The sequence below is a fragment of the Carassius carassius genome, chromosome 29 (assembly GCF_963082965.1).
Source record: "Carassius carassius chromosome 29, fCarCar2.1, whole genome shotgun sequence".
Taxonomy (NCBI): Eukaryota; Metazoa; Chordata; class Actinopteri; order Cypriniformes; family Cyprinidae; genus Carassius; species Carassius carassius.
The window spans coordinates 16,405,983-16,433,367 of record NC_081783.1 but is presented as its reverse complement, the minus strand read 5'-3'; the positions used below and the strand labels follow the sequence as shown (position 1 = coordinate 16,433,367).

General features: G+C 38.7%; 1 protein-coding gene across 1 annotated transcript; it reads right to left on the bottom strand.

Annotated features, from left to right (window-relative positions):
* Positions 1-1,014: 1,014 nt before the first annotated feature.
* On the bottom strand, positions 1,015-20,075 carry sncb (synuclein, beta). Its single transcript, XM_059516055.1, has 6 exons — positions 19,917-20,075; positions 19,010-19,140; positions 15,786-15,815; positions 9,536-9,654; positions 7,093-7,179; positions 1,015-1,822 (listed from the first exon to the last, which is right to left on the bottom strand). The coding sequence occupies exons 2-6, from the start codon at positions 19,128-19,130 to the stop codon at positions 1,793-1,795; spliced, it is 387 nt and encodes a 128-aa protein (XP_059372038.1). The 5' UTR covers positions 19,131-19,140; positions 19,917-20,075; the 3' UTR covers positions 1,015-1,792.
* Between the last annotated feature and the right edge of the window lie 7,310 nt (positions 20,076-27,385).

Sequence of the window (27,385 nt, the reverse complement as noted above, 5' to 3'; positions counted from 1 at the left end):
AACACTTTAAAAAGCTGTGAAATGCACATCCACACTTAAGTACATCTTTATTTCTGTACAGCTGTATTTAGCACACTCTCTCTCTCTCGCTCTCTCTCTCTCACCTGCACTGGTGGTTTCTTTAGAGGACATTGCCACCTGCTGCACGGCATCTTGCGCTGCCTGAACTAAAATAAAATTATCAAACACACTGCTTGTTTTTCACAAACAATGGATATATAGTTTATTTAATATGCTTTGTCAAGTATAAAAATAGTTAAATTAATGCAAAAGTGAAGATAGTGTCATTATGCAATTACCCAGCTAAAAATTTAAAAATAATAATATAATAATATTATTAAAAAAAAAAAAAAAGATTAAAATGATGAAGTGTATTTAATGTTAAAATAAAGTAAAACATTTTGTTGGACCAAGTTCTTAAAAATCAGTCCATTGGACAATAATAAAAGAAATATGAGTTAAAGTACAGCTGTTCCATAAAAAATATTCTCCAAATAGACTGCAAGCCCATAGGAGCAGTGTGTAACAATTAGTACCTGCACTGTCAGTGACAACTTTAGTGGCTGACTCTGTTGTGCTCCGCAGCTCCTCCAAAGAATTCTTAAAGGAAGCCATGATACTGAGCACATACAGCCATAGTCCTACCGGCCCACGTAAGCGGGACGCTGCCAGCGGGGGCCCTTTAATACCCACTATGACTGCACATGCCAGACATCCTGTTGATAAGAGACAGGAGGAAGGATGTCACTTTTCTCTGCACATAATATTTATCTGGATGCCAAAAGATGGACACATTTAAACTAGATGTGTGTCTTTGTATTGTACTGTGTAACAAAACAGCAAACTACAGTAAGTGGTAGATAATTATCATAATCACTTGTTTTGACATTTTGTTACAGAATGCCAAAATATTCTTATGTGTGATTTGTATGTTGTGCTGTAAATCTAGTACATTATAGCATTGCATAGACTTACCTTTTAGGGAAAGAAAAAGAAAAAGACTGTGCATGGAGATTTTCTGTTTGTTTTCTTTATTTACAGAGGATTCACTTGTCTTGAATGACACAGAAACCTTAATATGGACATTTCCAGCATTGTAAAGCACATATTGACCTGACATCCATAAACATTTTAAGGACACATTTACACTTTAAAATCTCCAGTACACAAACGCATACATACACACAGATACAAATTGCCCAATCCTAACCAATAATCCACTGGAATGATATCACAAGCAACTATAAAGTTACAACGTATAAAACCTTTACTTTGCAAACATTAAATAAATAGCTTGCTTCAATATTAAATAAAAAAAAAGTAAAATCCCACAAACAGGCATTGCAAACAGTTATATATAATATCATATTTACCCAAAGATATTTTATCCCCCAATATGTTATTGGAAGATCTGAAACATCTATTACATATATAGAAATGCAGGTACACAAGTACAAAGAGTCACAATGGAAAGGCAGGTCTCGTTTCATTGGGAGGGAGGCAAGGAAACGAGACAGAGCACCCTCCGGCAGTCAGCATAGAGCTACATCCAACACGTTACCATCAGAACATGACATTTACAATAGATCATAATAAAAGTAGATATCTGAAAGGAAGAACATTTTTCGGCAGGATTAACTGGAATAGATATTTATATTTTATATATATCGTTTTTTTGCTCTTTTTTTGTTTTTGTTTTTTTGCAACAGGGTTTATTGTGTTAAGGATTTGTACTTGTTATTGATATAAACGTTTTGTGCTGCTGGCTGGACTTGGACTTGGAATGTGATGTTTACGCCTCTGGCTCATAATCTTGGTTGTCCTGTGGGCAGAAACAGAAACATAACATTTATTAAAATGAGAAGAAAATGATCTAAAATTGGTTATTTGTTTTTGTTATGTTTTTCTGTCCTTTTTTTTGTTGTTGTAAAATTTACACACGAGACTGTCCCAATACAAGCTTAACATGCCATATGTAATAAAATGTTACCACAAAATAAATAAGTAACACGCACACACACACACACACACACACACACACACACACACACACACACACACACACACACACACACACACACATACACACATATATATATATATATCAGGTTCGAAGCCAGCCTATTGAAAGGGGGGGTTCTTTTTTTCAAAAAGTGAACCTTTTTGCAGTTTTTCTCCACCTTTTGTATTTAATTATGCGGTTCAAATACTTCATTTTGGTGACCTTTTATGCACCAATTTGTGCTGGATTATCTTATCTGCTGGTATCTTAACGAGCACGCTTTTTGATGCACCCAAAATATTTACTGCATTGTTGTCAAATTGCTTCCTTATGTAACACCTTGTCAGTCCATACACAGTTCATAAGTTTAAAGACTACACTTGACCTTCCCTGAGCTGTTGTGAATCATCTGTAAATATATAGTATATGCATTGGTCAGTGATGTAGTATAAAGTGAATCCAACTGTTTCATTATCTGAAATACACATGTATAGTTTACTTGCAAAGTTATATGTTCCTTTTATCCAGTAACAGTTGGTTTCATACTTTTTGGAAGACAAACAAGGTACGTTAAAATAAAAAAAAATTATATTAATAACAAAACAATAACTATAGTTTCACATGATTTATATGTATGGTTAGAAGCAGTTTAACCTAGCCTATAACAAATTAAAAATATTTTGGTGTTTTTATAATTTTGTGGTTTATAGATCTTAGATAGAAAATTCACTGTAGCTATAGCAGGAACAACCTCAGCTACCTTCTGCTCCAGTGGGGTTGACGACTGTTAGCTATCCAATGTTATAGGTTATGTAGTAAATATAACAACCTTACCCTGTTTTCCAGTTTTTTGAACATATGTTCTATATTCTGTGACAATGACGCTGCTGCCTGCTTCTCTTCCGTCTCTCCTGCTCTTTTTGCCCCATACTCACTACTTGGTTGTACTGCCTGACATAAAAACAGTCAAACACCTATTTTTGAAGCTTTGTCAAAGACTAAACACTCCAATTTCATTCATTAGATGTATGTACATCCAACTTCATCTAGATTGGTGTAAAAAGAATCTAAACATTTTAGTAACTAAGCAGAATTGTATTAGGTTTAGTAACAACATGTTTACCGTATTTTTCGGACAATAAGTCGCACCTAAATATAAGTTGCATTAGTCCAAAAATACGTCACGACGAGGAAAAAAACATATATAAATCTATATCTATATGGACTATAAGTCGCATTTATTTAGAACCAAGAACCAAGAGAAAACATTACCATCTCCAGCCGGTAATGTTTTCTCTTGGTTCATGTCAAATTAATTTTGATAAATAAGTAGCACCTGACTGTAAGTCGCAGAACCAGCCAAACTATGAAAAAAAGTGTGACTTATAGTCCAGAAAATACAGTAATTGTTCTGTAAAAATACAAATTGTGATTTGATTCAATATTGACTCATTTGGATAAATATTGGGTAGGCTTCACAAGATATAGGCATTCATTTTTCTCTAGACAAAAAAAAAAAAAAACCTCACCTAATCAGCCCTATCAGCTGGTAGTAATTTTTAGGTTACATATAACTCAAATGAAATATATTGCGTTTTATTATTATAACAACAACTGTATTTAATGATATAAGTAAAAATATAATAAATATGTAATATAGTAGGCCTACGATAATTAGCTAAATATTCTCTATAGCTCTTTTTTTCTAGCCAACTAACGTACTACATTAAATGGCTTTCCCAAGGTTAATGTTATGTGACATAATTGTTCTCCAGCAGTTTTATTGACCTCTTTGCGCATTGAAAAAAAAAACTGATTGATCGATATGAGGAATATACATTTCGGTAAGTAATGTATCTTTCAACATTGTTCATTCGTGTTTATTTACTATTAGCTAGAGATGATCGGTTCACGTGCCACTGAAAAGCGGCAAAACTTGTTGCTTGAATTTTGTAATAAAATTGACAGAATCTGAGAGCTGAGATTATTTTTTATAACATAAGTATCCTGCTCTGTCTTGTCTGTCGGTCTTCGTGTCCTCTTTGCTTTGCAAATTTACTGTGCGTGAGAAAATGGATGTGTGGCGTAAGAGCGTGTGGAAAGTGTCAATTGAGTGTGTCTTACGGTGAATGCGTGAGAGTTGGCATTAGAATCGTAAATCAATTAATCATTCCAGATAATTTACCTTAAGCGGTCTGCTTTGAAGTTCTCAGAGGAATAAAACGCACACAGAAGGAGAAGCATTTCCATTGGCTCCAGTCTGCCGGTATTGGCCAATCACAAAAATATTGCACAGCCAATATCATTGAATTTCAATATTATTATAATTATGCTATGTTTATATGGCTTTTATATTGTAGACTATTGAGTGGATAAAATATAGAAATCCTTTTAATAGAAAACAATAAATAAATGCCCCCCATATCACTCAGAGCCTATGCTTCTTCACCGTTGCTTTGAAAAGTGTATTGTGAGAAGAACTCTCTCTGCACACGCAGGCACACGCACACACGAACACCCAGCTACAATAATCATATTAATTTGAAACAGCAACCATATTTGTCACAAGCATTGATTAAAACAATGCTGACAATAAGCACATGAAAAAAACGACTTAAATTCTGGACCTTTGGCAGTGAGGGGGGGGGGGTTCGTTCGAACCACCCGAACCCCCCATGCCTACGGGCATGATATATAATTTTTTTCCAAGTGAAGTTTGGCCACATCGACATAAAGCCCAGATCAGTGGAGTATTGCAGTGATGTTTGTCCTTCTGTAGATTTCTTCCATCTGCGTATATGATCATGGAGCTCAACTAGAGTGACTATCAGCTTCTTGGTCACTAGTCTAGACAAGGCCCTTCTCCATCAGTTGCTCAGTTTGGCCAGAAGGGCAGCTCTAGGAAGAGTTCTAGTTGTTTCAAACATCTTTCATTATGTTTCTGTGGCCCTTCAATGAAGCAGAACTTTTTCTGAACTCTTCCCCAGATGCGTGGCTTAACACAATCCTGTATCTGAACTCTACAGGCAGTTCTTTTGACTTCAGAGCTTGGTTTTTGCTCTGATATGAATTTTCAGCTGCTAGAACTTTTTTAAGACATACCGTATGTGCCTTTCCAAATTATACCCATTCAGCTGAATTAAAAAGGCACAAGCCCCATTTTAATATGAAAACCTGACATAAATATTTAATATGAATTCTTTTTTATAAGATTAGAACTATATATATATATATATATATATATATATATGTGTGTGTGTGTGTGTGTGTATGCATGTATGTATTTATGTATATAAAATTCAAATCTTATAAAAAATAATTTATTATTAGGCTTGTCCCTTCATTAAAATGTTCTATTGCTCATAAAAAATAAAATAAAATAAAATAAAAATTCCCCAATTTTTTTTTTTTTTTTTTTTGGTATAAGCAGCATTTATGTTTGTAATTTCTACAATGTCCTTTTTGAGTTAAACTGAACCAAAACACTAATAACATTACTTTATGCAAACCTTTAGCTTTTAATTAGTCCAAAGGAACATATTAAGACAAAATGTTATCTTTAAAATTATTACTATCAATTTTTTTACACAATATACATTAGGACCCCACACATAAAGTCAATTTAATTACAACTCTTCACGATGCTTTTCCTATAGTATTGGTTCCGTTTAAGGTCTGTTGTAGTGCTTCATTTTCCCCAGCAGGTGGCAGCTGATGCTCTCAGATCATAAGCGTCTGATTCTTTTAATGAATATAACTGAACCTCATTCTGGAGCTATAGTGGTAAGGTCTGGAGATCTGAATCTGAAGATACCCTACATCTTAAATGTCAGTATCATTATCTGATGGCCCTGGTTTCCTGTGTGAGAGAGCATCTACTGGAAGAGCCCATCTCCTCAACAGGGCAGGGGGAGCCTCCATCACTACCCACAATGCAACAGGGCATTTGACGTCACCACCACTCCCATGCAGGCAGATCAGCATGGCAGTGAGGTAATGAGAGGGAAGAGGGCAATCAGAAGGAGGGGGAGGGAGGAATAGAGGAAGGAGAGGAAGCAGAAAGATGTCACACAGGGAATCCCACCATATCTGTGTGCACTGATGGCACGTTTGAGAAATTCACTTGTTATTAATAAAAGTCTGGGGTTAAATTACATACATAAATCGGTGAAGAATCATTAGTATTATAACCCTAGATAAACCCACACAATTATGTAAGGTATAATGTTCAGATAGTGGGGTATTATTGTAAAATAAAAATGTTATTATATCCAGAAGGGCATTTAGTTTTACACAGCTACTTACCTTGACAAAAGAATTACAAACGGACATGAACTTGATATACTGACTGAAATTATTTAAACTTCAAATACACACACACACACACACACACACACACACACACACACACACACACACACACACACACACACACACACACACACACACACACATATGCTCACTAACACCATCTATATGATCAAAAATACATAAAAACAGTAATACTAAGAAATATTTTTATATTATAAATATTTTGATATATTTAAAATGTAATTTATATTACATTGTCACATTCTAGTTTACTTCCATTTCACTTTTAATCAAGTTGATGTATCCCCACTGAATTAAAGTATGAATTACTTGGGGGGAAATGATAATAAAACATTAATAAAAATAAAATAAATCCAAACTTTTGAGCAGTTTGTGTTACAGGCCCTTCCCTTGCTGACTTTATTAAAGTGATTTTAATTTAATAATCAATAACGATTAATAGATTGCTCCTGGTTTATAAAACTACACTGCACCATACTGAAAATGGTCTCACTTTATTTTTAGGTTAAATTCTCGCTATTAACAAACAATTAACTAAGAGTTTTGACTCAATTAACTCCTTGCTTATTATTAGTTAGTAAGGTATTTGTTAAGTTTAGGTATAGAGTATAATTAGGAATGTAGAATATGGTCATGCAGAATATGTGCTTTATAAATACCAATAAACAGCCAATATGTTATTAATGGGCACGCTAATAAGCAACTAATAGTGAGAATTGGTCCTTGTACTAAAGTACTAAAGTGTTACCAAGTGTTACCTGCTGAGTATCATCGTATGTCTGTCCCTCAGGGTCCATGAGACCTTCTCCCATTGGCTCCTCAGTGGCTTCCTGACCAAACTCAGGCTGTGAACACACACATGAAAGCACATTATGTCTTCAAACCAACAACAACAAAAAATGTGGTCATGCAAAGGCAATTTAAAACACTGACCTGAATTATATGGCCATGACTGATTTCTATCACAGACAGAGACTAAGTATAAGCACTTTTCTGTGCTGTTCACGCTATGTACGATATATAAGTGGTACATCTGCTTATGTGCTTTAGTATGCATGCTACAACTTCATATATACCTAATAAATGTTTCATCAAACTCCATTTTATGTCTTGCCAGAGAGAGAGAGACAGAGAGAGACTCTTATTAGCTACATACAGTAGATAGATTTTCTTTACAGTTCTGGGTCACTTGAAGGTTTATTTTTAAACTGAGCTATCACAGTCAATTAGGTCATATTCTAGGAATATACACTCCTAATATCACAACACAGTCTGTCAAACCCTTCATGTCAATCAAGCTTCATGGAAACAATGCCATTTATACTAAAACATTTTAAGAGATTTGTTTTATATCTCAATAGAAAGAGATTACTGATTAACAAAAAAAAAAAAAAAAAAAAAAAAAAATTAATAATAATAATAATAATAATAATAATAATATATATATATATATACAATAGAAAGAAACATCTATGTTTGAAGCAGTTGGTCAAACAGATTATCTTCTCAGAATAATGTACTGTAGATAAACACAGCGTTTTGAAAAATGGCGACATGGGTTATGTCCTCATAAGTCACCCTCTCCTTGTAATACCTGTGTCATACCCATGTCATTATACAAAGTTTTGTCCTGATATGTCACAAAAACATGCACACACACACACACACACACACACACACACACACACACACACACACACACACACACACTTTAATTATTTTGAATTACATCATAATCTGTTTAATCTCACAAATAATGTAAGTAAAATCCTAGTCTATATTTGTTAATTAGATCAGTAGTAAGACACACAAAGCACAAGAGGCACTGATAATGACTCACAATCAGACTACAGACTGTTCTAGTCTAGTACACGAAACACACACACAGACACACATGCACACACACACACACACACACACAAACACACACGCACACACACACACACACCCAAATGGCACAGTCCAGTTAGCACTGACCACCCACACATTTTCACATGTTTCAAAACCACTAAACTACCCACTTAAACCAGCCATCAAACATTTTCCTTATGACAAGAGCTGCACTCCAAATCATTTGGATGATGACGGTTTAGCTGAAGCACTAGAGATTTTAAATCAATGACAGTGGCATTGTGTTTTTATTCTTTGGCTCCAGCAGGGCTCCATACACACACATAACTGTAAACACCACAAGCTTATATGCTGCAAGCTTCTTACTCTGAAGTGATTTATGAGATTACTGTGTCACCACAAATGAAAAAAAAACTCGTTTGTAAGCATGGCGGGGAAAATCCATGGAAGACCATACATGTAAATCTGTCATGAACACCACTATTGTTCAAAACTCAGAGCACCATGGAATCAACAGTTTGTTTAAACTGAAGCAGATCTGCCTACGTTTGAACACTGGCTGACTTCTCCTCCCAAAGTGCATTTTTAAGTATTGTGCTAAGTGACCTTGGGCAAGGTCGAGAGAGAGAGAGCGAGAGAGAATGGGGGGGGGGGAGTGGGGGGTGTATGCTCAGCAGGACAGAAGCACAAAGTAAGACATTATATTCCCAGTGGGTTGAGCAGCCCTCCATTATGGGTCGTGGTATGAGGTGAAGGTGAGTTTACATGGTGTATAGCCCTCTGATATTCACCAAGTCACTGAGACTGTATTATTTTTTCAAGTATCTGATATTTCTCATGGAAAAATACACATTCATATCGGATGTTCATGTGCAAGTTGAGCTACTATACTGAAAAAAAAAAACCATTGAAACAATTTTCACTCAAATGAACAGCAAGTAACACTGAATTAAATATGACACTTTTTACGTCGAAAGACTGAAATTGTTTTTTGCAAAACATACTTCAATAATCTTAATTTGTGAAAAATATCAAAGAATATTTTTAACAGTGCAGTGTTCTATACTTTTAATAAGTAAAACTCATCAGAAATGTGACAAATTTTCAATGTTATTTCAACCTAAAATATCAAGTCAAAAATATTATGATTAAATTAACCTACATTATATCAAAAATAATTTTTAAGGGTTTGATCAGGTAGAAATAGCTCCTACCTTAATAAAAATAGCTAAATAAAATATAAATAACAACTGCACATTTTTTCAATCGACTTTTTAAAAGAATGATCATGGAATGGTATATAACAATATGTAATAATACTGACATATAATGTTATTTAAAAGAACATACATTCATGTCACTGGGGAACTCGTCCTTCTTCACCAGGCCGGTGGCAGCAGCGATGTTTCCGGCTCCAGACATCACAGCTCCTCCCAGATGAGAGGCCTGCTCCTTTGTCTTCTCAGCCACTGACCAGTGATAAAACACAGACACAACACTCTAAGTCCGAAATTTGATATTTATTTTGCAACACAAGAAAAAAAAGGGAAATTATCAGAGGATATTTTCATCGACAGTGTCAGTGTTACACATTGTTATTGGATTTAATTTTATTGAATAAAATCAAAATCAACTGGGTCAGATTAGATTACATTAATAAATGGCCATTTGTATTAAATACTGTCATCAATTTAGTTATGATTAAACGTTGTTGTCACGGTGCATGGATCGGCTGTGTTCTCAGGTCCTGTGATTTGGTGTCTTTCATGTGGTTACATCATGCTCATTGGAATCAGCTGCTAATCAGTCCCCGCACCAGGTGTCTCACATTACCGTCAGCTACATATACTCACCTCATTCTCTCCTTCCTTGTCTGATAGTTGTTCCGGATGTTGGACTGTCTTGTTGGGTTGTCTTGGTCTTGTTCGTGTTGGATTGTTTATTTCGCCGTTGATCGTCACTGGATTGTATTCATCACGGGAGATTCACGCCATGTCATCACCAGCCATCAAGCCACTGCGCCACCCAGCCGAGAGATAACATCATCACCCACGGAGTTCATCATTGTCTTCACGGAGTTTGTGTTCACCGTATTTGTCGTCAATAAATATATGTTCACACTGCTTTTGCTTCCTATCACATTCATTACCATCACAGAACTATCAGACCACTTATGGAAGCAGCAGGCTCCACCCCACTCACGGCTGAGGAGGCTTTACGTTCCTGCATCTCTCGGCTGGAGACCCAGGAGAAGAGCTCGGCGGATACGGGAACAGCGATCCGAGCTCTTGTGGCGCAGGTATCTGAGCTCACCCAGCGGATGCAGAACTGGCAACAACCCACTGCGCCAACCCCACCACCCATGCCGCCCGCCCACCAGGAACCATCCGGGGCTGCCCAGTCACCCGAACCCCGCCTTCCCCCACCAGAGCTTTACAGCGGTGAGCCAAACTTCTGCCGGGCTTTCCTCACTAGATGCTCCATGCACTTTTCATTGCAACCTCGCACGTTTACCAGTGAGGTAAGCAAAGTGGCGTTCGCGCTCACACTGTTAACGGGGAAGGCGGCACTGTGGGGCACGGCGGTATGGGAGAACCAAGATCCGTGTTGTGCCTCGTTCTCGGCGCTCTCCGCCGAGATGAAGCGGGTGTTTGACCGCGCGGCCACTGGAAGAGAGGCCGCGCGGCGTTTGACGGATCTCAAACAGGGGGAGAGATCCGTCTCAGACTTTTCTATTGAGTTTCGCACCCTGGCGGCGGAGTGCCGATGGAACGAGGAGGCGCAGTGGGACATGTTCCTGCATGGGCTGGCTGACCGTGTCCAACGTGAGATCTACGCCCTGGATCTACCCGCTGATCTCAACGGCCTCATCGATCTGGCACTACGGGTAGACGCTCGACTCTCCCGAACCGAGCGGTGGTGTTTAACCACTCGGTTTCCCCCTGGGGAGGGACCTCCAGTTCGAGCCAGTGGCAACGACGCGGTCGGCCCATTCCAGGATCACGAGCCCATGTAGGTGGGTCGAGCTCGGTTGACTCGGGAGGAGAGGGAGAGGCGGAGATCTCACGGCCTTTGCCTGTACTGCGGGGCGGCGGGACATTTCGCCTTTAGCTGCCCGGTAAAAGGGCCAGCCCGGCAGTAAGGAAGGGGCTACTGTCGGGTGGGATCTCCGCTATCAAGTCCTCGTTCAGATCTACCTCCACGCTCCTCCCGGTCAGGCTTAGATGGCATCGTCTGGACCTGCACTGCACTGCACTGTTGGATTCAGGGGCTGAAGGTAACTTTATGGATTCTACTTTTGCGCATCAAAATCATGTTCCCCTCCTCCCCCTCACCAGTTCTATTGCAGTTCACGCACTCAATGGTCAGACGCTTCCCACCATCACCACCATCATGGAACCCATCACTCTCACGGTATCTGGTAACCACCGTGAGAGCATCTCCTTTTACATCCTGGACTCATCCCACGCACCCGTGGTCTTAGGACATCCCTGGCTCATCAAACACAACCCCCGGATTGATTGGCAGCTGAAATCGGTGTCTGAGTGGAGCATTAAATGTCATGAGTCTTGTCTTGTGTCTGCCTGTCCGTCTGTATCTGAGTCTGTGTTGCAGGAGAAGGCGGCGGATCTTTGTAACGTGCCCGCGGAGTACCTCGACCTGAAGGAAGTGTTCAGTAAGTCTCGGGCTGCTTCTCTCCCTCCTCATCGTCCCTATGACTGTGCTATAGAATTACTGCCAGGTACGTCTCCGCCTAAGGGCAAGTTATACTCACTTTCTATTCCTGAGAGAGAGGCTATGGAGAAATACATTTCTGATTCTCTAGCAGCCGGGTTCATTCGATCCTCCTCTTCTCCAGCGGGGGCGGGGTTCTTTTTTGTGGGGAAGAAAGATGGATCTCTGCGACCTTGTATTGATTACCGAGGGCTGAATAATATCACGATAAAGAATACTTATCCTTTGCCGTTGATATCTTCAGCCTTCGAGAGGTTGCAGGGAGCATCGATCTTCACTAAATTGGACTTAAGAAACGCTTATCATTTGGTTCGCATCAGGAGGGGAGATGAATGGAAGACTGCCTTTAATACCCCCAGGGGGCACTTTGAGTACTTGGTCATGCCCTTCGGCTTGTCCAACTCCCCAGGTGTCTTTCAGGCACTCGTTAATGATGTGTTGAGAGATATGGTCGATCAGTTCATATATGTCTACCTGGACGACATATTGATTTTTTCTTCTTCTCTCCAGGAACATGTTCAACACGTCAGACGAGTGCTTCAGAGGCTGTTAGAGAATGGGCTTTTTGTCAAGGCGGAGAAATGCGACTTTCATGCACAGTCTGTTCCTTTTCTAGGGTACATCGTGTCAGCCGAGGGTATGCGCATGGATCCCGAGAAGATCAAGGCTGTGGTAGATTGGCCAAGTCCAGATTCCCGTAAGGCCCTACAAAGGTTTCTGGGGTTCGCCAATTTTTACCGGCGTTTTATTCGCAATTACAGCCAACTAGCCGCGCCTCTGACTGCCTTGACCTCTCCCAGAACGGCGTTCAGGTGGTCAGACGCAGCGGAAGCTGCGTTTGCCAACCTCAAACGCCGCTTTGTTTCGGCCCCCATCCTTGTTACCCCTGATCCGTCACGTCAGTTCGTGGTAGAGGTCGACGCGTCAGAGGTGGGGGTAGGTGCGGTGCTTTCACAGCGCTCACCCTCGGACGACAAGATGCATCCCTGCGCGTTTTTCTCTCATCGTTTGTCGCCAGCAGAGTCAAATTACGATATTGGTAACAGAGAGCTTTTGGCAGTCAAGCTGGCATTGGAGGAATGGCGTCATTGGTTGGAGGGGTCAGGGGTACCCTTCATGGTTTGGACCGATCATAAGAATCTAGAATACATCAGAACTGCCAAAAGACTAAACTCTAGGCAGGCTAGGTGGGCACTTTTTTTCGGACGTTTTGATTTTACACTTTCGTACCGCCCGGGTTCCAAAAACATCAAACCCGATTCTTTATCTCGAATTTTTGACCGCTCCGATCGCCCATCCACTCCCGAGAGTATTTTTTCTGAGACACTTATTGTTTCTACTCTCAGTTGGGAGGTCGAATCGAAGGTAAAGACAGCCTTACATGGGGTAACGCCTCCGGCCGGTTGCCCACCTAACCGTTTGTTTGTGCCAGAAAGTCTTCGGTCCGAAGTTATCCAATGGGGTCATTGTTCCAATGTGGCATGTCATCCAGGGGTAAGTCGCACCTTACATTTGGTCAAGCAAAGATTTTGGTGGCCACTCATGGCTCGTGATGTTCGCAGTTTTGTTTTGGCTTGCTCAGTTTGTGCCACTGGTAAGACTTCTAACAGACCCCCAGATGGGCTCCTACAACCGCTGCCAATCCCTTCGAGACCCTGGTCCCACATTGCGCTAGATTTTGTCACCGCCCTCCCACCCTCTCTGGGTAACACGGTAGTTTTGACCGTGGTGGACCGGTTCTCGAAGGCGGTTCATTTCATCCCCTTGCCCAAATTACCTTCAGCCAAGGAGACAGCGGTAACAGTCATTGATCACGTCTTTCGGTTACATGGCCTCCCGATAGACGTGGTCTCTGACAGAGGACCCCAGTTTGTGTCCAAATTTTGGCGAGAGTTTTGTAAACTTCTGGGGGCCACTGTTAGTCTCTCTTCGGGGTTCCATCCTCAAAGCAATGGGCAAACTGAGAGAGCCAACCAAGATTTGGAGAGAACACTACGATGTATGGTCGCTCGGAATCCTTCCTCCTGGTGTCAGCAGCTGTCGATGGTGGAGTACGCACACAATTCCTTACCAGTGTCGGCCACGGGCCTGTCCCCATTTGAATGTAGTATAGGGTACCAGCCACCTATTTTTCCCAGTCTGGAATCCGAAGTCGCGGTCCCTTCCGCTCACGCCTTCGTCCAGAGGTGTTCTGTCACCAAGATCATTAGTCCGGTGGCAGTCCGCCTCAATCTTCCTCCAGCGTACAGGAGGATTCATCCCGTGTTCCATGTATCAAAAATTAAACCTGTATTTTTTGCTCGTATTAATCCGCCTGCCCCGGTTCCCCCACCGCCGCGGCTCGTAGACGGGGAACCAACCTATTCGGTCAATCGTATTCTGGACTCTAGACGGAGGGGACGCGGATTCCAGTACTTGGTGGACTGGGAAGGTTACGGTCCGGAGGAGAGAAGTTGGGTTCCTGCTAGAGATATATTGTATCACTCTCTTATTGATGATTTCAATCAACAGGTACAGGAGGCTGGGAACGTCAGGGGACGTTCCTAAGAGAGGGGGTACTGTCACGGTGCATGGATCGGCTGTGTTCTCAGGTCCTGTGATTTGGTGTCTTTCATGTGGTTACATCATGCTCATTGGAATCAGCTGCTAATCAGTCCCCGCACCAGGTGTCTCACATTACCGTCAGCTACATATACTCACCTCATTCTCTCCTTCCTTGTCTGATAGTTGTTCCGGATGTTGGACTGTCTTGTTGGGTTGTCTTGGTCTTGTTCGTGTTGGATTGTTTATTTCGCCGTTGATCGTCACTGGATTGTATTCATCACGGGAGATTCACGCCACGTCATCACCAGCCATCAAGCCACTGCGCCACCCAGCCGAGAGATAACATCATCACCCACGGAGTTCATCATTGTCTTCACGGAGTTTGTGTTCACCGTATTTGTCGTCAATAAATATATGTTCACACTGCTTTTGCTTCCTATCACATTCATTACCATCACAGTTGTTTACTGGAATTGCTGTAAATGTACATACTGTGTATAAAAAAGAAACGTATTATATTATTATTTAATAATATAATTCTATTATTATAGATTTGTACAACTATTTTTCATAAAGAATCTGAATCACTGATATAATTATTATTATTACAATAATTGTATTCATGAAATTGGTTGTTGATCATGCGTTTTATATTAATATAATGTATAATATAACTGCTTAAAATAATTTACAAGAATATATTAATAGGCATTAATTTGGAAAATCACTTTATAATGCATTATATACAGTATACACTGCACATTAATATACTATTAAAGTTTTTGTAAAAATTCTGAATTAGCTTTTTTATATTTTCTAAAATATGATTAACGTTTTACTAATTAATTTTTTGAGTTTTTGTTTTAAATACACCTATGTAGTTCTTATCAGTTTTTAATAAAGGAAATTATTTGTTACTGTAGTACTTAAATTTAAAATAAAATATAATATACATGACACCTTGGAAACTAGCTGAACTAAAATAAGCTTTAGATTTTAGATATATATTTTCTTTTTCAGTTAACACTTTATTTAATTTTTTAGGTGCGTTTGGGGGGAGGGGGGTGGGGTTATATTTTATTTTCTTTAATAACCCTGGCCCAAGCAAGAGGCCAACAGTTAATCATACTGAAAACACTTTAGTTTTCAGGTTTCCCCTCTGTACTAGACAAATAACCTTCTGAAGTATCACCTATGCACAGAACTATTTGTCTCAGTTCCATTTACTGGCTTCAAGCCATGCCCTTTGAGCACATTAAATGAGACGCATTCATTATTTACAAGACTAAAGACAAAAGAACAATTTGCAGAATCGCCTTACCTGTTGCAACGCTGTCTTTGGTCTTGTTGCCTGCAAACCCACAAAAGAATATTGTAAAAACAAAAATATATGTATATACGTACATATATATACACCACCCAAAACAATACGGAAATACACATTAGGTCTGCCCCTCTGAAAGAATTGCGATAAGGCTGAAAGTAGGTACATGATACAGACAGGTAATGAGTAGAAAGACAATGTGAAATACAAGCTGTAACTCCCAGAGTAGCTTCATTTAAAGGTTCACTGAAAAATCATTAGAGCTAATATAACCTGGATCTTAGACCTGTCACCTTAACCGCCCTGCTTGAGTGAACTACAGCTCAGAAACACTTCCTAGGAAGGGAGTTACCATATACTGTAATGGCAAATGGCACTCTGTGTCTCAGTCTGAGTATGATTCTTCAAGAGAGAGGAGAAATTCTCTTGAACAAAAAGATGTTTTATCTAGAGTCATTCACCCGTGACTCATTAGAGCTAATATGTTTCATCTACAGCACTTGAGTCATTAACAAATTTGCTTCTTAAAATGGGAAAGACTTGCTCATGAATGCACAGTGTAACAGAAGTATCATTTTAGATAAAAGGGCAATCTGTAAGTGCTTTATCAGGACTAATCTATCACTAAAGGAGATCATTTAACTACATTTTTCTGAAATGTGGTTGTTTAGAGGTTCTAGAATGTTTTTCCCATTGTGTTGCTAATATCGTCTTTGTTTCATTTCATTTTATTTATTTTATTTTTTTTTTAAATGGGTTTGGAATGCAAAATATGTTATATATACAACAAGCCACACAACCTGAAGTATCATGTATGGAGCATAAATGGTCTGAGGGCATGATAAATAATAACCAATAACCACTAAATATACAGTAGTGAATAAACTGCACAATATGAGGATGAGAAGCCACTTAGGAAATAAATGTGACATGGACAGGAAATTAGAGAAGCATAATAGCAGTGGGACAAAACGAGCCAATGTGACATTAGCAGAAGCCTCTTCCTCTTCAATCTATCCTCAGATGTGTTTGTGGTGCATGTACTGTACATGAGGGAGTGTGAGATCGTGCAGCTGCTGTCCAAGGTGGAACAAGAATCAGCTACCCATCACACCTCTTCCATGCGCTAACACTCACACTCCCATAAGGCCATTCAAGCAAGGCATCCCAGGTCACCGCGGTTGTCCGACATAAGTGCAACCTTGTGTTAACCGCAAAGGACAATCTGACAATCTGAAGACAATCTGAAAAGCAACCGCAGATGCTTGAGGTATCTGGGCTAACTGTCTCTCTCTGGGATCCTGCTGGCACAGATGTGAGGTATTTATGTGAAGGGATTCTATTATTCATTCATCCCAACATCAAAGCAGAGGAGCATGAATGAGTGTTTGCGCTGGGCGCATAAACACAAATGCCCTCTCAGTCTCCAATTACAGCAGATCAACAGACTAGATCAACGTCTCGTCTTACTGATCAAAGCACACGGCAACAAGATGAGCAAGCTAGAATCATTTCATACATACTTGGCAAGACAATCTATCTTTCTTTCAGCTCTATATGCTATTCAATAAAAGGATTTGGACTGTCCATCTTGTCTGTTTTTTATATGGAGAGCTCTTGCGTATAGAGGTATATGAGCTCATGGAATTGTGTGACATGTGGTCTGAAAGGCTTTTTTTTCAACGCGACAGGAGGTCAGAGAGCTGCTGGACCAGCTCCAGAAGTCAACCATCTCACACGGTGTTATTTCACTCTAAAATTAGCGTGTACATTAAGAATCCCCTTATAAGATCAGGTTACATGAAATGGATTTTTCTCTGTACAGTTTATGTTATACTAGAATCGATATGAGTCCAGTATCATGAGTGCTTTTAATTTTCCAGATGTAAAATCCATTGATGATTAAAGAGGCCATTTCATGAGGTTGTGTGCTAAAGAGTGATGACAACCACTGAAATGAGTGTGCAAACAGGACTGTCACAGCATTCGTTGTTAGAGTGAAATGTATTGCAAAAGGATAACTATGATATTATGTACATACATAAGCATTATCCTGTGAGAAATATTGAAAAGATGAGTGATATAGTGTGCACAACAAACGTGTGAATTTGAAACATCTACAGAGGAGGGGTTTGTAATCTTTTGACAACTTTCTATCCCAAGGACTCTTGATATAAAAATATTTTCTTGGACACATTTTACATTATCTTCTACAGTATAATCACATATAAGCACTATTTAATGAACTATATTTGACAATAAATATTTATTATCCAAATTTCAAGATATTTTAGGATACAGGCTATTGCTTAAGAAAAAGTTGCTTTCTTTAATTGCATATATATTTCTATATTTTTGTAGAAAATCACTTGAGTAACATCATTGAAAACTCATTACAGAATAAACCAGGGGTTTAACATTTACTTTTACACTGGCAAATAACATAACCTTTTATTATATTCAGCATCAAGATTTTAGGTAAGAAATTAATATCAGGTAATAAGCAAAACTTATAATTTTCCATGTAAATGTTTGATTGCTAAGGACCTTAAATATGATGCTATTAGAAAGGACCACCTTTTTAAAATAAAAAGGCAGCTATATATTTTAATGGATAAAACCTCATTTATATTGTTTAAGAAAGGTAAACGTTACATATATGTCTAAAATACAATATGTTTAAATAAAACTAAATAAGCCAAAATAAATTATTGAAATATATATTTCAATATATTTCAATTTAATTTAAAAGGTATTTGTAGAGTGCTTTCAACAAATAATTTATAAGAATAATTAGAATACATTTTATATATAATATAAGGCCAAACTGCATTTATAATAATCATCATTCTAAAATTGTATCTAATGTTGTTTAAAATAATTCTAAAGGTCCTTAGAGACATGAATATGTCCAAAAAATGCCCACACTGTACACAAGAAATGTGTCTCTATATGGCTCTTTAAGAAAGAAAAATTCAATACAACATGGTACACGTAAGAGGACTGGAAAACCCCACCCAATTTCCCAGCCAATCATAAAATTACACAATAGTGGCTGAACCTATAGCGATGCTCTGAGAAATGGTAGTGAAACAGATAGCAACCCCCTCCTGGCCCTCAGACTCTGAGCTTCATAGTCCCTCCCACACTACCAGTGAGCTCACGCTTGATTCGTGATATGCATGCATTAAAAAAAGAGCATTGTATGCTCCATGTCTTACCCACAAACATCACGCCTTCCTTGGTCTTTTCTGCAGCCACCGCAACACCTTCCTTGGTCTTCTCTGCGGCCACTGCCATACCTTCTTTAGCTTTAGAAAGCCCCTTCATGAAAACATCCATCTTGGCCCCTCTGCATCCAAGAGAGCAAGTTATGTAGGAACACATTGAAAAACAGGGTTTGTGTTGCACTGTATATGACAAATGTGGGTTAATTCGGAATTGAGAGCAAGTGTGTGTGCAAATTGCAGGCTGTCAGTTGTACAATAAGGAGTCTAATTTCCCTGAAGATAAAACGCCCATTCAAGCACACACAATGAGATGAGAACATTCACCCCATCAGCTGACGTTATTTTTCCGCTTCAACAGCGGGAGGTATCCTCGAGATGTTCACAAACTCATTAATTATTACTCAAACGGCTCATTTTATACTGAGCATCTATACGGGGTCCTGAGAGACATATTTTAAGGCTTGTGTAAATTAAATTGGCACATGCATTTTTGCTTTATATTTTAACGAATGCATTGCTATAATGAAGAACAATGTGTGTCAACACATTACTGACAGCGTTTCAGAAAATATATTTCATTTTAAACGCAAACGGAAGGTGAATCTTTCACTTCTCCTTTACAATATGGTGTCACCTCTCCAATGTCCTCACAATGAAGAAGTCCTGGACACGACACGGATAAAATGAAACAATTGCGTGTTTTATCACCAGGTTGCATTCAATATTCAACATGCAGTGTTTTATTTTGCACACAAGCACGCGAAAACTAGTTTCCATCGAAGTGCAGTTTTTGTGTCTTTACGAGTACAGCGTTAGTATTTTCACACGATCTCGGTTCATGCCAATATAAACAACTGCGTTTGAGTCTCGTGGACGTGTAATGAAGATTAAAACGTACCTTTTAAAGCACCTTATTTGTCCTTATGCTTCAATTGCGTAGTAGATTGAAATATCGTGGAAGGAAATTTTACACTACGATCTTGAGGTGGGCCTTCCCCTGGATGAGCTCAGCCAATGAGGACGAGAGGATGAGACGATCGACGTAACTCATGGTATCAATAATGGGGGTGTCAGACCCCGGCTGTAATGGCCTGTGTGACACTCTGAGACTAATGCTGCATCCTTAGCCAATGAAAAAGGTGACTGAGATCGCCAGGCGCTTAAATTGCACATCTGCTTCATACTGTACTGTCAGGTATTATTTTATCATTTGCACTTACAGAGGACGTGTGAGCTAGACTTTCCTTCACATAGTGTTTCTAACTATTCACATAGTATTCTAACTATCTAACTATTACACACACACATACACACACACACACACACGCATATATATATATATATATATATATATATATACGTGAGTGTGTGTGTGTGTGTGTGTGTGTTTGTGTGTGTGTGTAATATATATATATATATATATATATATATATATATATATATATATATGTGTGTGTGTGTGTATATATATGCGTGTGTGTGTGTGTGTGTGTGTACACACGTGCGTGTGTGTAAAAAAAGCATCTGTCATTGGTGATTAAATTACTGATCTATATATCTATCTTGAGAGAACCTCAGTATTATGTAATGTTTAGAAACTACAATCAGATATCTCGCCATGACCAAACACAAAACTGAGGGATGAAGTCGATCATTGTTTTTGCGATCGCGTACCGTCTTCTGTTTCTGGGGTTTAACGTCGAACTGAATGTTAAAATCAGGCTGAGTATATATCTAACCGTGAACTTTATGGTAAATCCAAGTCGAAGTGCTGATAAGATTAGACTTGCTCATGCATATCTTATTGGGATTTACTGCAGATGATGAGTGTCCATCTGCCTGAAGTGGGCGCATCGTGACATCTGCTTCTGAAAGGCAATCGAATGTCCAATTGATTTTGTCCAATCTTCTTAGATAGATCGGTCCCAGCTGGTGATTTGAAACTTTCCATTATCAATAACGCCTTTATGTTGAAAGATCTGAGACGGATACATATTTTCATGTTGGCCTACATGTGTTTTGTTCAAGTAAAATTATATTTCACACACTGAAACACATTATGGGAATCGTTGATTTCTTGTAGTGATGTACACTATGACATCAGCCGTTAAACACAACTCCCACTTCTATGCTTCTTGTGCCATCTACTGTTTTATAGAAGTATAACATTGTTTAGGTTATTCAGGAGAAGGACGATCATCAGTATAGCTGCAGATTGAAAGTCAGAATTTCAGCACCGCGGACAGCGACCTATAAAATACACTGGGCAGCAAAGTCCCAGGATATTAAGCTTTTCATATTTCACAAACAGCTGCACTGCGCTTTCACTGATGCAGTGATTTCTGTGTGGCAAAGTTTAGCTCCAAGATGCTTCAAGATACCTACCTGCAAAGCTACCTGAAAAACTATGCGCAAGTGCACCAAGGGCAAAAGCTGCTTTAAACACAAAGGATGGTCACACCAAATGTTAATTGAATTTAGTTAATAGATCTTAATTGATAAAAAAAATCTATTAATGACATTATTTTTGACAGCATCCTCATTTTAAAGCATTTTTACACAAGTGTCTAAAACTTTTAAAAGTACTGCATCAGCATCTCAGTATCTCAATGTTTGGAAATGTAAACCCTAACCCTATTTCCTACTGACACACTACAGTAGAAGATAGAAATAACTGACTTAAAACCATTTTTAGTAGGTTAAAATACTAGTGTTCAAATAATTTTGGCCACCACTAATCATGTTGTAATTCATGTTGTTTTTCATCTTAATTTGGGAACAGAAGAATAAAATAATCCTGTGTATTTATATAAATTCTGAATTTACAAAAAAAAAAACCATCATAATCTAAGCATGTAATTAGTGGCTAAAAATATTAATTAACTAACAGTAGTGTGCAGGTAGTATACCTTTATAATGGAAATAGTTATACAGTTTATGCAATAATATATTGAAAAAATAATAACAACTGGCAGCCATATCACCCTGGAGCCCAAGACCGGTTTCCCACTGAAGCTAAGCAGGGCTGAGCCTGGTCAGTACCTGGATGGGAGACCTCCTGAGAAAACTAGGTTGCTGCTGGAAGAGGTGCTAGTGAGGCCAGTAGGGGGTGCTCATCCTGTGGTCTGTGTGGGTCCTAGCGCCCCAGTGTAGTGATGGGGACACTATACTGTCAACAAGCACCGTCCTTCGGACGAGATGTTAAACCGAGGTCCTGACTCTCTGTGGTCATTAAAAATCCCAGGATGTCTTTCGAAAAGAGTAGAGGTGTGACCTCGGCATCCTGGCTAAATTCGCCCATTGGCCTCTGACCATCATGGCCTCCTAACAATCCCCATGTCTACTGATCGGCTTCATCACACTGTCTCCTCTACACCAATAAGCTGGTGTGTGGTGGGCGTTCTGGCGCACTATGGCTGCCGTCGCATCATCCAGGTGGATGCTGCACACTGGTGGTGGATGAGGAGATACCCCCAGACTATGTAAAGCGCTTTGAGTGCCTAGAAAAGCGCTATATAAATGTAATGAATTATTATTAATATATGTACATAATTATTCAAATTAAAGAGACTTTCAAATTAAATAACTTTTTTACGACATTATATCTTTAATTTGTAGTTTTTGCATGTCATTGACTCATTTTCATTCATATGATGTCAATATTTTAAGACAATAAGCACTTTTTGAATTCCATGACGTGCAAACAAAGAGAATAATTTTTTTTTTATTTCAGTCAAATTTACGTTAACTTGAAACTAAGATCTTACAGTTACTTCCTCTGAATAAGCAATTACTAAAATAACAACAACTTTGGCAACATTGTAAGTTGTAAAATAATGAACTGAACTATGAAAAAGTAATGTAAACTGTTCCTTGCATGAGATCTACAATTTTTTTCTTTTTTACATTGTATTGGGAACATTATCAAAGTGAGCTGCAGATCTGACACATTTTGCAAATGTCCATTTATAGAAGAAAAATAAAGGAAATTGCAATACATTTTTCTTTGAGTAAAATGTTTACAGAACTAGACTCAATCCCACAGAGGCATTATGTTTGACAATAAACATTTACTTACCGCTCAGTGGTTCCAGCAATAAACTTGCTGTTCAGAATTTGGAAGATAAGCCCTGAAGCCCTCTGATAGAAGAGCAATATCTGAGAACATGACAACAGCCACCTATCAGTCTGTTATTTGACAAAAGCTATACTGAATTTGCACTCCACAAATGCATTTCAAATAAACTTTGGGTCTTTTCAGTTTTTCCTTTCATTATTTCAGTGGTTCTTAAACCTGACCTGGAGTATCCCCAGCCCTGTCTCCCTCATCTGTCACACCTGATTCAACTTATCAGCTCATTAGTGGAGACTGCAAGACTGAAGTGTGTGTGTCAGATATGGAGAGACATACAAAATGTGCAGTGCTCAGGGTACCTCACGGAGAGATTTGAAATCCACTGCATTATTTGATGTTTTAGTGTGCTATTTCCCATTTTGACTTTGCATGGTGCTTGATTTACAGTCTTAGGCACTAGTTTGAGTTCTGCAGCTGGTCTCTCAATACATTCAGACTTTCATTCTTAATTCTCTGATCTCTTCCTCCTCACAGACCTTCACTGAAAACTTTTGGTTTCCTCTTATAGCTTTCAACTGAATGAGAGAGTAACCAGATTTAACACTGTGCTCCAAGCCTGTCTAACCTGATTTATTTAAGGTCCTTTATATTTCCCCAAGATCCAAAACAAATCAGAAGAAGACTTCTGGCTTTGTTTTGCTTTGTGATCTTGTTTGCAGTCCAGGCTTCAAAGCTTGAAACTTCTTGAGTCAAGGCCAAAAGCAAGAGAAAGCTATAAAACTGACTACAACTGAAGTATTACTGTGCTGTTGTTTAAATGTGTTTACCATAGTGAAATGGTGAACAGAAAAACATTTCATCTCATGGCTCTGGTCTGCATTGATGTTAACACAAAAATGTACAAATTGACAAATAATAAATGGTATTAAAATAATGAAAAAAAAGAATCCCTGATTGCACAATCATTAGTTTGTTTAGTGCATTTAATTTACCAGAATCATAACCAGGTAACCAGTAATCTTATATGACTTTTATGGAGTTGCATGACTTTACTGGAGTTGACATGTTGTGATGTGGTAGTTGTGGCATTAGTATGAAACAGAAAACAATTACTTGTGAATGCTGCATAAATTATTCAAAGAAAAATATATTTTCTTATAAGCGATGAAGCAATCAATATATTAAATTATATGATATTGAAAATATACTGAATATATTGTTTTAATATATGAAAATATTGAACAATCCATAAAGTATTGCCACTTTTCATATATTACATGCCACTACATACATTATATATGTATGAATACATATGTATATTAAATGCAATATTATGTGCAAATAATATGCAAATAATAAAGAGAGATGAGTATAAATATGATTTTTGTCTTCATAGCTTTGCATTTTTGCATCTCTATTTTGAAGTAATAGTTCTCCATATATATGTTATTTGATGTATATTCCAACCTGTGTGTGTGTGTGTGTGTGTGTGTGTGTGTGTGTGTTGTAGCATTACAATATCCTTTATACAGGATAAAACCAGCAAGTATCATCGCCGCTGCATGGCGACAAAGACCATATTTTTAGTACAACAACGAATAATTCATTCTCTCTTCTCCGCAGCTGTTGCTAAGCTGAAACTGCAGACAAACACATAACATGAAGCATAAAAATCTGAAAAGATTTTGAGAAATTTAATTTCAGTGTAAGGTCTGTACTGAAGACTTTGTCACCCGTAATATCTGGCAACATGAAAGGGTGTTTTTGAATATGTATTTATTTATTTATTTTAATAATCACTGTGCTGTATTTCACAAATCGTGTCAGTTATGTAAACTCATTACAGTTGGCTGGCTACCAACACAATTTGACTGCTTTTAATGTTAATGTTAGTCCACATTTACGTTACATAACATGCTTACGAAAACATTAAAAAAATGTTAACGGCAGGGATTGGGCAGCAAATGCAATTAATAAATGGACACTTCATGTCTTTCGGAGCCAACCCAGTTCTCTCTCTCGCTCTCAATCATATATATAGCGTCTTTACAAGTGAATTGGCTCGGCAGTACTGTGATTGTAAACAACTACCTGGCATCCCATTATCTTTCGCTATAAATATAGGTAAATATCCCACGCAGCTGCCATATATCTGGAGACTGAAAACTGCAAAAGCTATAAACTGCCATCAGTCAGACAGCAAGGCGTGAATATTAATATGCAAATGTTATGCGTACGTGCTCGATCGACAGCTCTGCATCGGTGAAGCACTTCATATGAACTTGGTACACATCAAGAAAGAGCTTCCCAAGGGTTTCGCAGACCGCAGTTGCCAAAGTGGAGCTACTTAAGACATCTGCTCGCTGTGATTGGAACTTCAACTCTGTTCAGAAACAAGGCTGCATAATGAATGCAAACTCAGTACTCCTGGAGAGATAGTGTTAGTGCTTTGTGAATGCCATTACCATGCTAATAACAAACTGACTTTTTCCACTGGGGAAAAATTACCGTAACAAAAAATGACTTTGCATTGGTTTATGATATTACCGGTAGGTTTTTTTTTTAACCCCTGGAAGTACCACCAGGGGGCAGTTTAACTACGTGACGCAAAATCCTAGCTGCCAGAAGTATTAACGCAGGATCTATGAGTTTATCTGTAGGAGGTATCTCACTCAGGGACGCGTTGTTTTCACCACTGCATTTTAAACTTCCCAACCGATATCTGAGAGAGAAGTGGCGGAGGAAAGAGTTAAGAGACAATAAACAGACGCATTTGGGTGTACGAACGAACACAGGCAGCATTTGTGAGTCCAATAATGAAAAAAGCAAATACACATTTTTAATCTATAGATTAGACACCCTCTGCGTGGTCACAGTTGAGTTGTAAACTAGCAAAAGTGCACTGGGGTGAAGTAAGGGGACAATCTGTTCTACTGTGATAAGTCAAAAGGGAATTTGCGAACGAGGGCATAATTTGCACTACAAAGAATATGTTTTCCCCAGAAAGCATGTGAGCGTAAGTCACTTTGTAGTAATATGTATTGGGCTTATTTCCGGCGACATGCCCCAAAACCAATCGAAGCCAATTTTGAAACAAGTGAGAAGTCTTGCTGTGATTTCAACAGATCTTTTACCCTTTGCTCTCTAGGGTTCATGATGGCATATATGAAATTCCCAGACAGAGTTCATTCTCATTCCAGGTAAAACAAAACACGAATGCATATAAATCTACACACTCATCCATGCATAATCTTTCGAAATCGAGCCGGTCGATGCATTCATGCACTTGTTTAGGCGAGTTGAGCCACAATTCATGATTTGCAGTAGAATGTTAAACAACCTATTTCTCAACTCATTCCCCACACAGCCAGCAGGACACTGAAATCAAAATGACTTCTAGAGACAAATGTGGCTTTGAAGTACGACAAATAAGTTCTATCAGGCAACTGGCGAGCAGAGAATTGCTCACAATATTATGTTCTTCGACTGGGGGCCGCTAAGCTAATGAGTTTGCTCTTCTATCTTCTTAGGTTTGTTCCTGCTTTTGTGTCCAGGCCTTTGAGGATCCAGTGTGCCAGGCATTGTAATACTGTTCCCATTGTCACCGTCTCAATCCCCATTTCTTCTGGAATTTAGGGAATCCTGCCTCACAATTTTTCACATGGGAAAGACAGTGAGGCCCGAGAAAAGTACAGAATTATGTATAATGCTGCAGACAAATAAAATTTTATCATCAGAAATGGGGCACAATGGGGTAACATACTGTACATACTTGGGAACTCTACAAGGAGACCAGGTCTGGACAAAGTTATATCATGGTCCCATTCTCCTTCTCTCTCACACATTACTCTAAATCTATACTGTCCTATAATTTAGAGGGGAAAAAACAATCAACTTAATATTTAAATAAACAATCATATTTAAATCATCCCTAAGGGATATAATTGCAGGAAAAGATATGTGGAATTTCTGTAGAAACTGTTTGGTCATATCAACAGATGTACAGAATGCTTAAACAAATATCATGTTTTTATAAATGCATTCACAGGGCATTTGAATCTTTAGATTTAATAACCAGCTGACCCGCTTTTGGCAGCAATAACCTGCACCGAACGTTTCTTATAACTGCGGTTCAGACTTACACAATGGTCAGGAGGAACCATTTTTTGCACCGTTGCTCTTTGCAAAATTGCTTCAGTTCAGCAATATTTTTGGGATGTCTGGTGTGAACCACTCTCTTGGGATCGTGCCAAAACATCTCAATAGGTCAGGACTTTTCTAGAGGGTGTGCT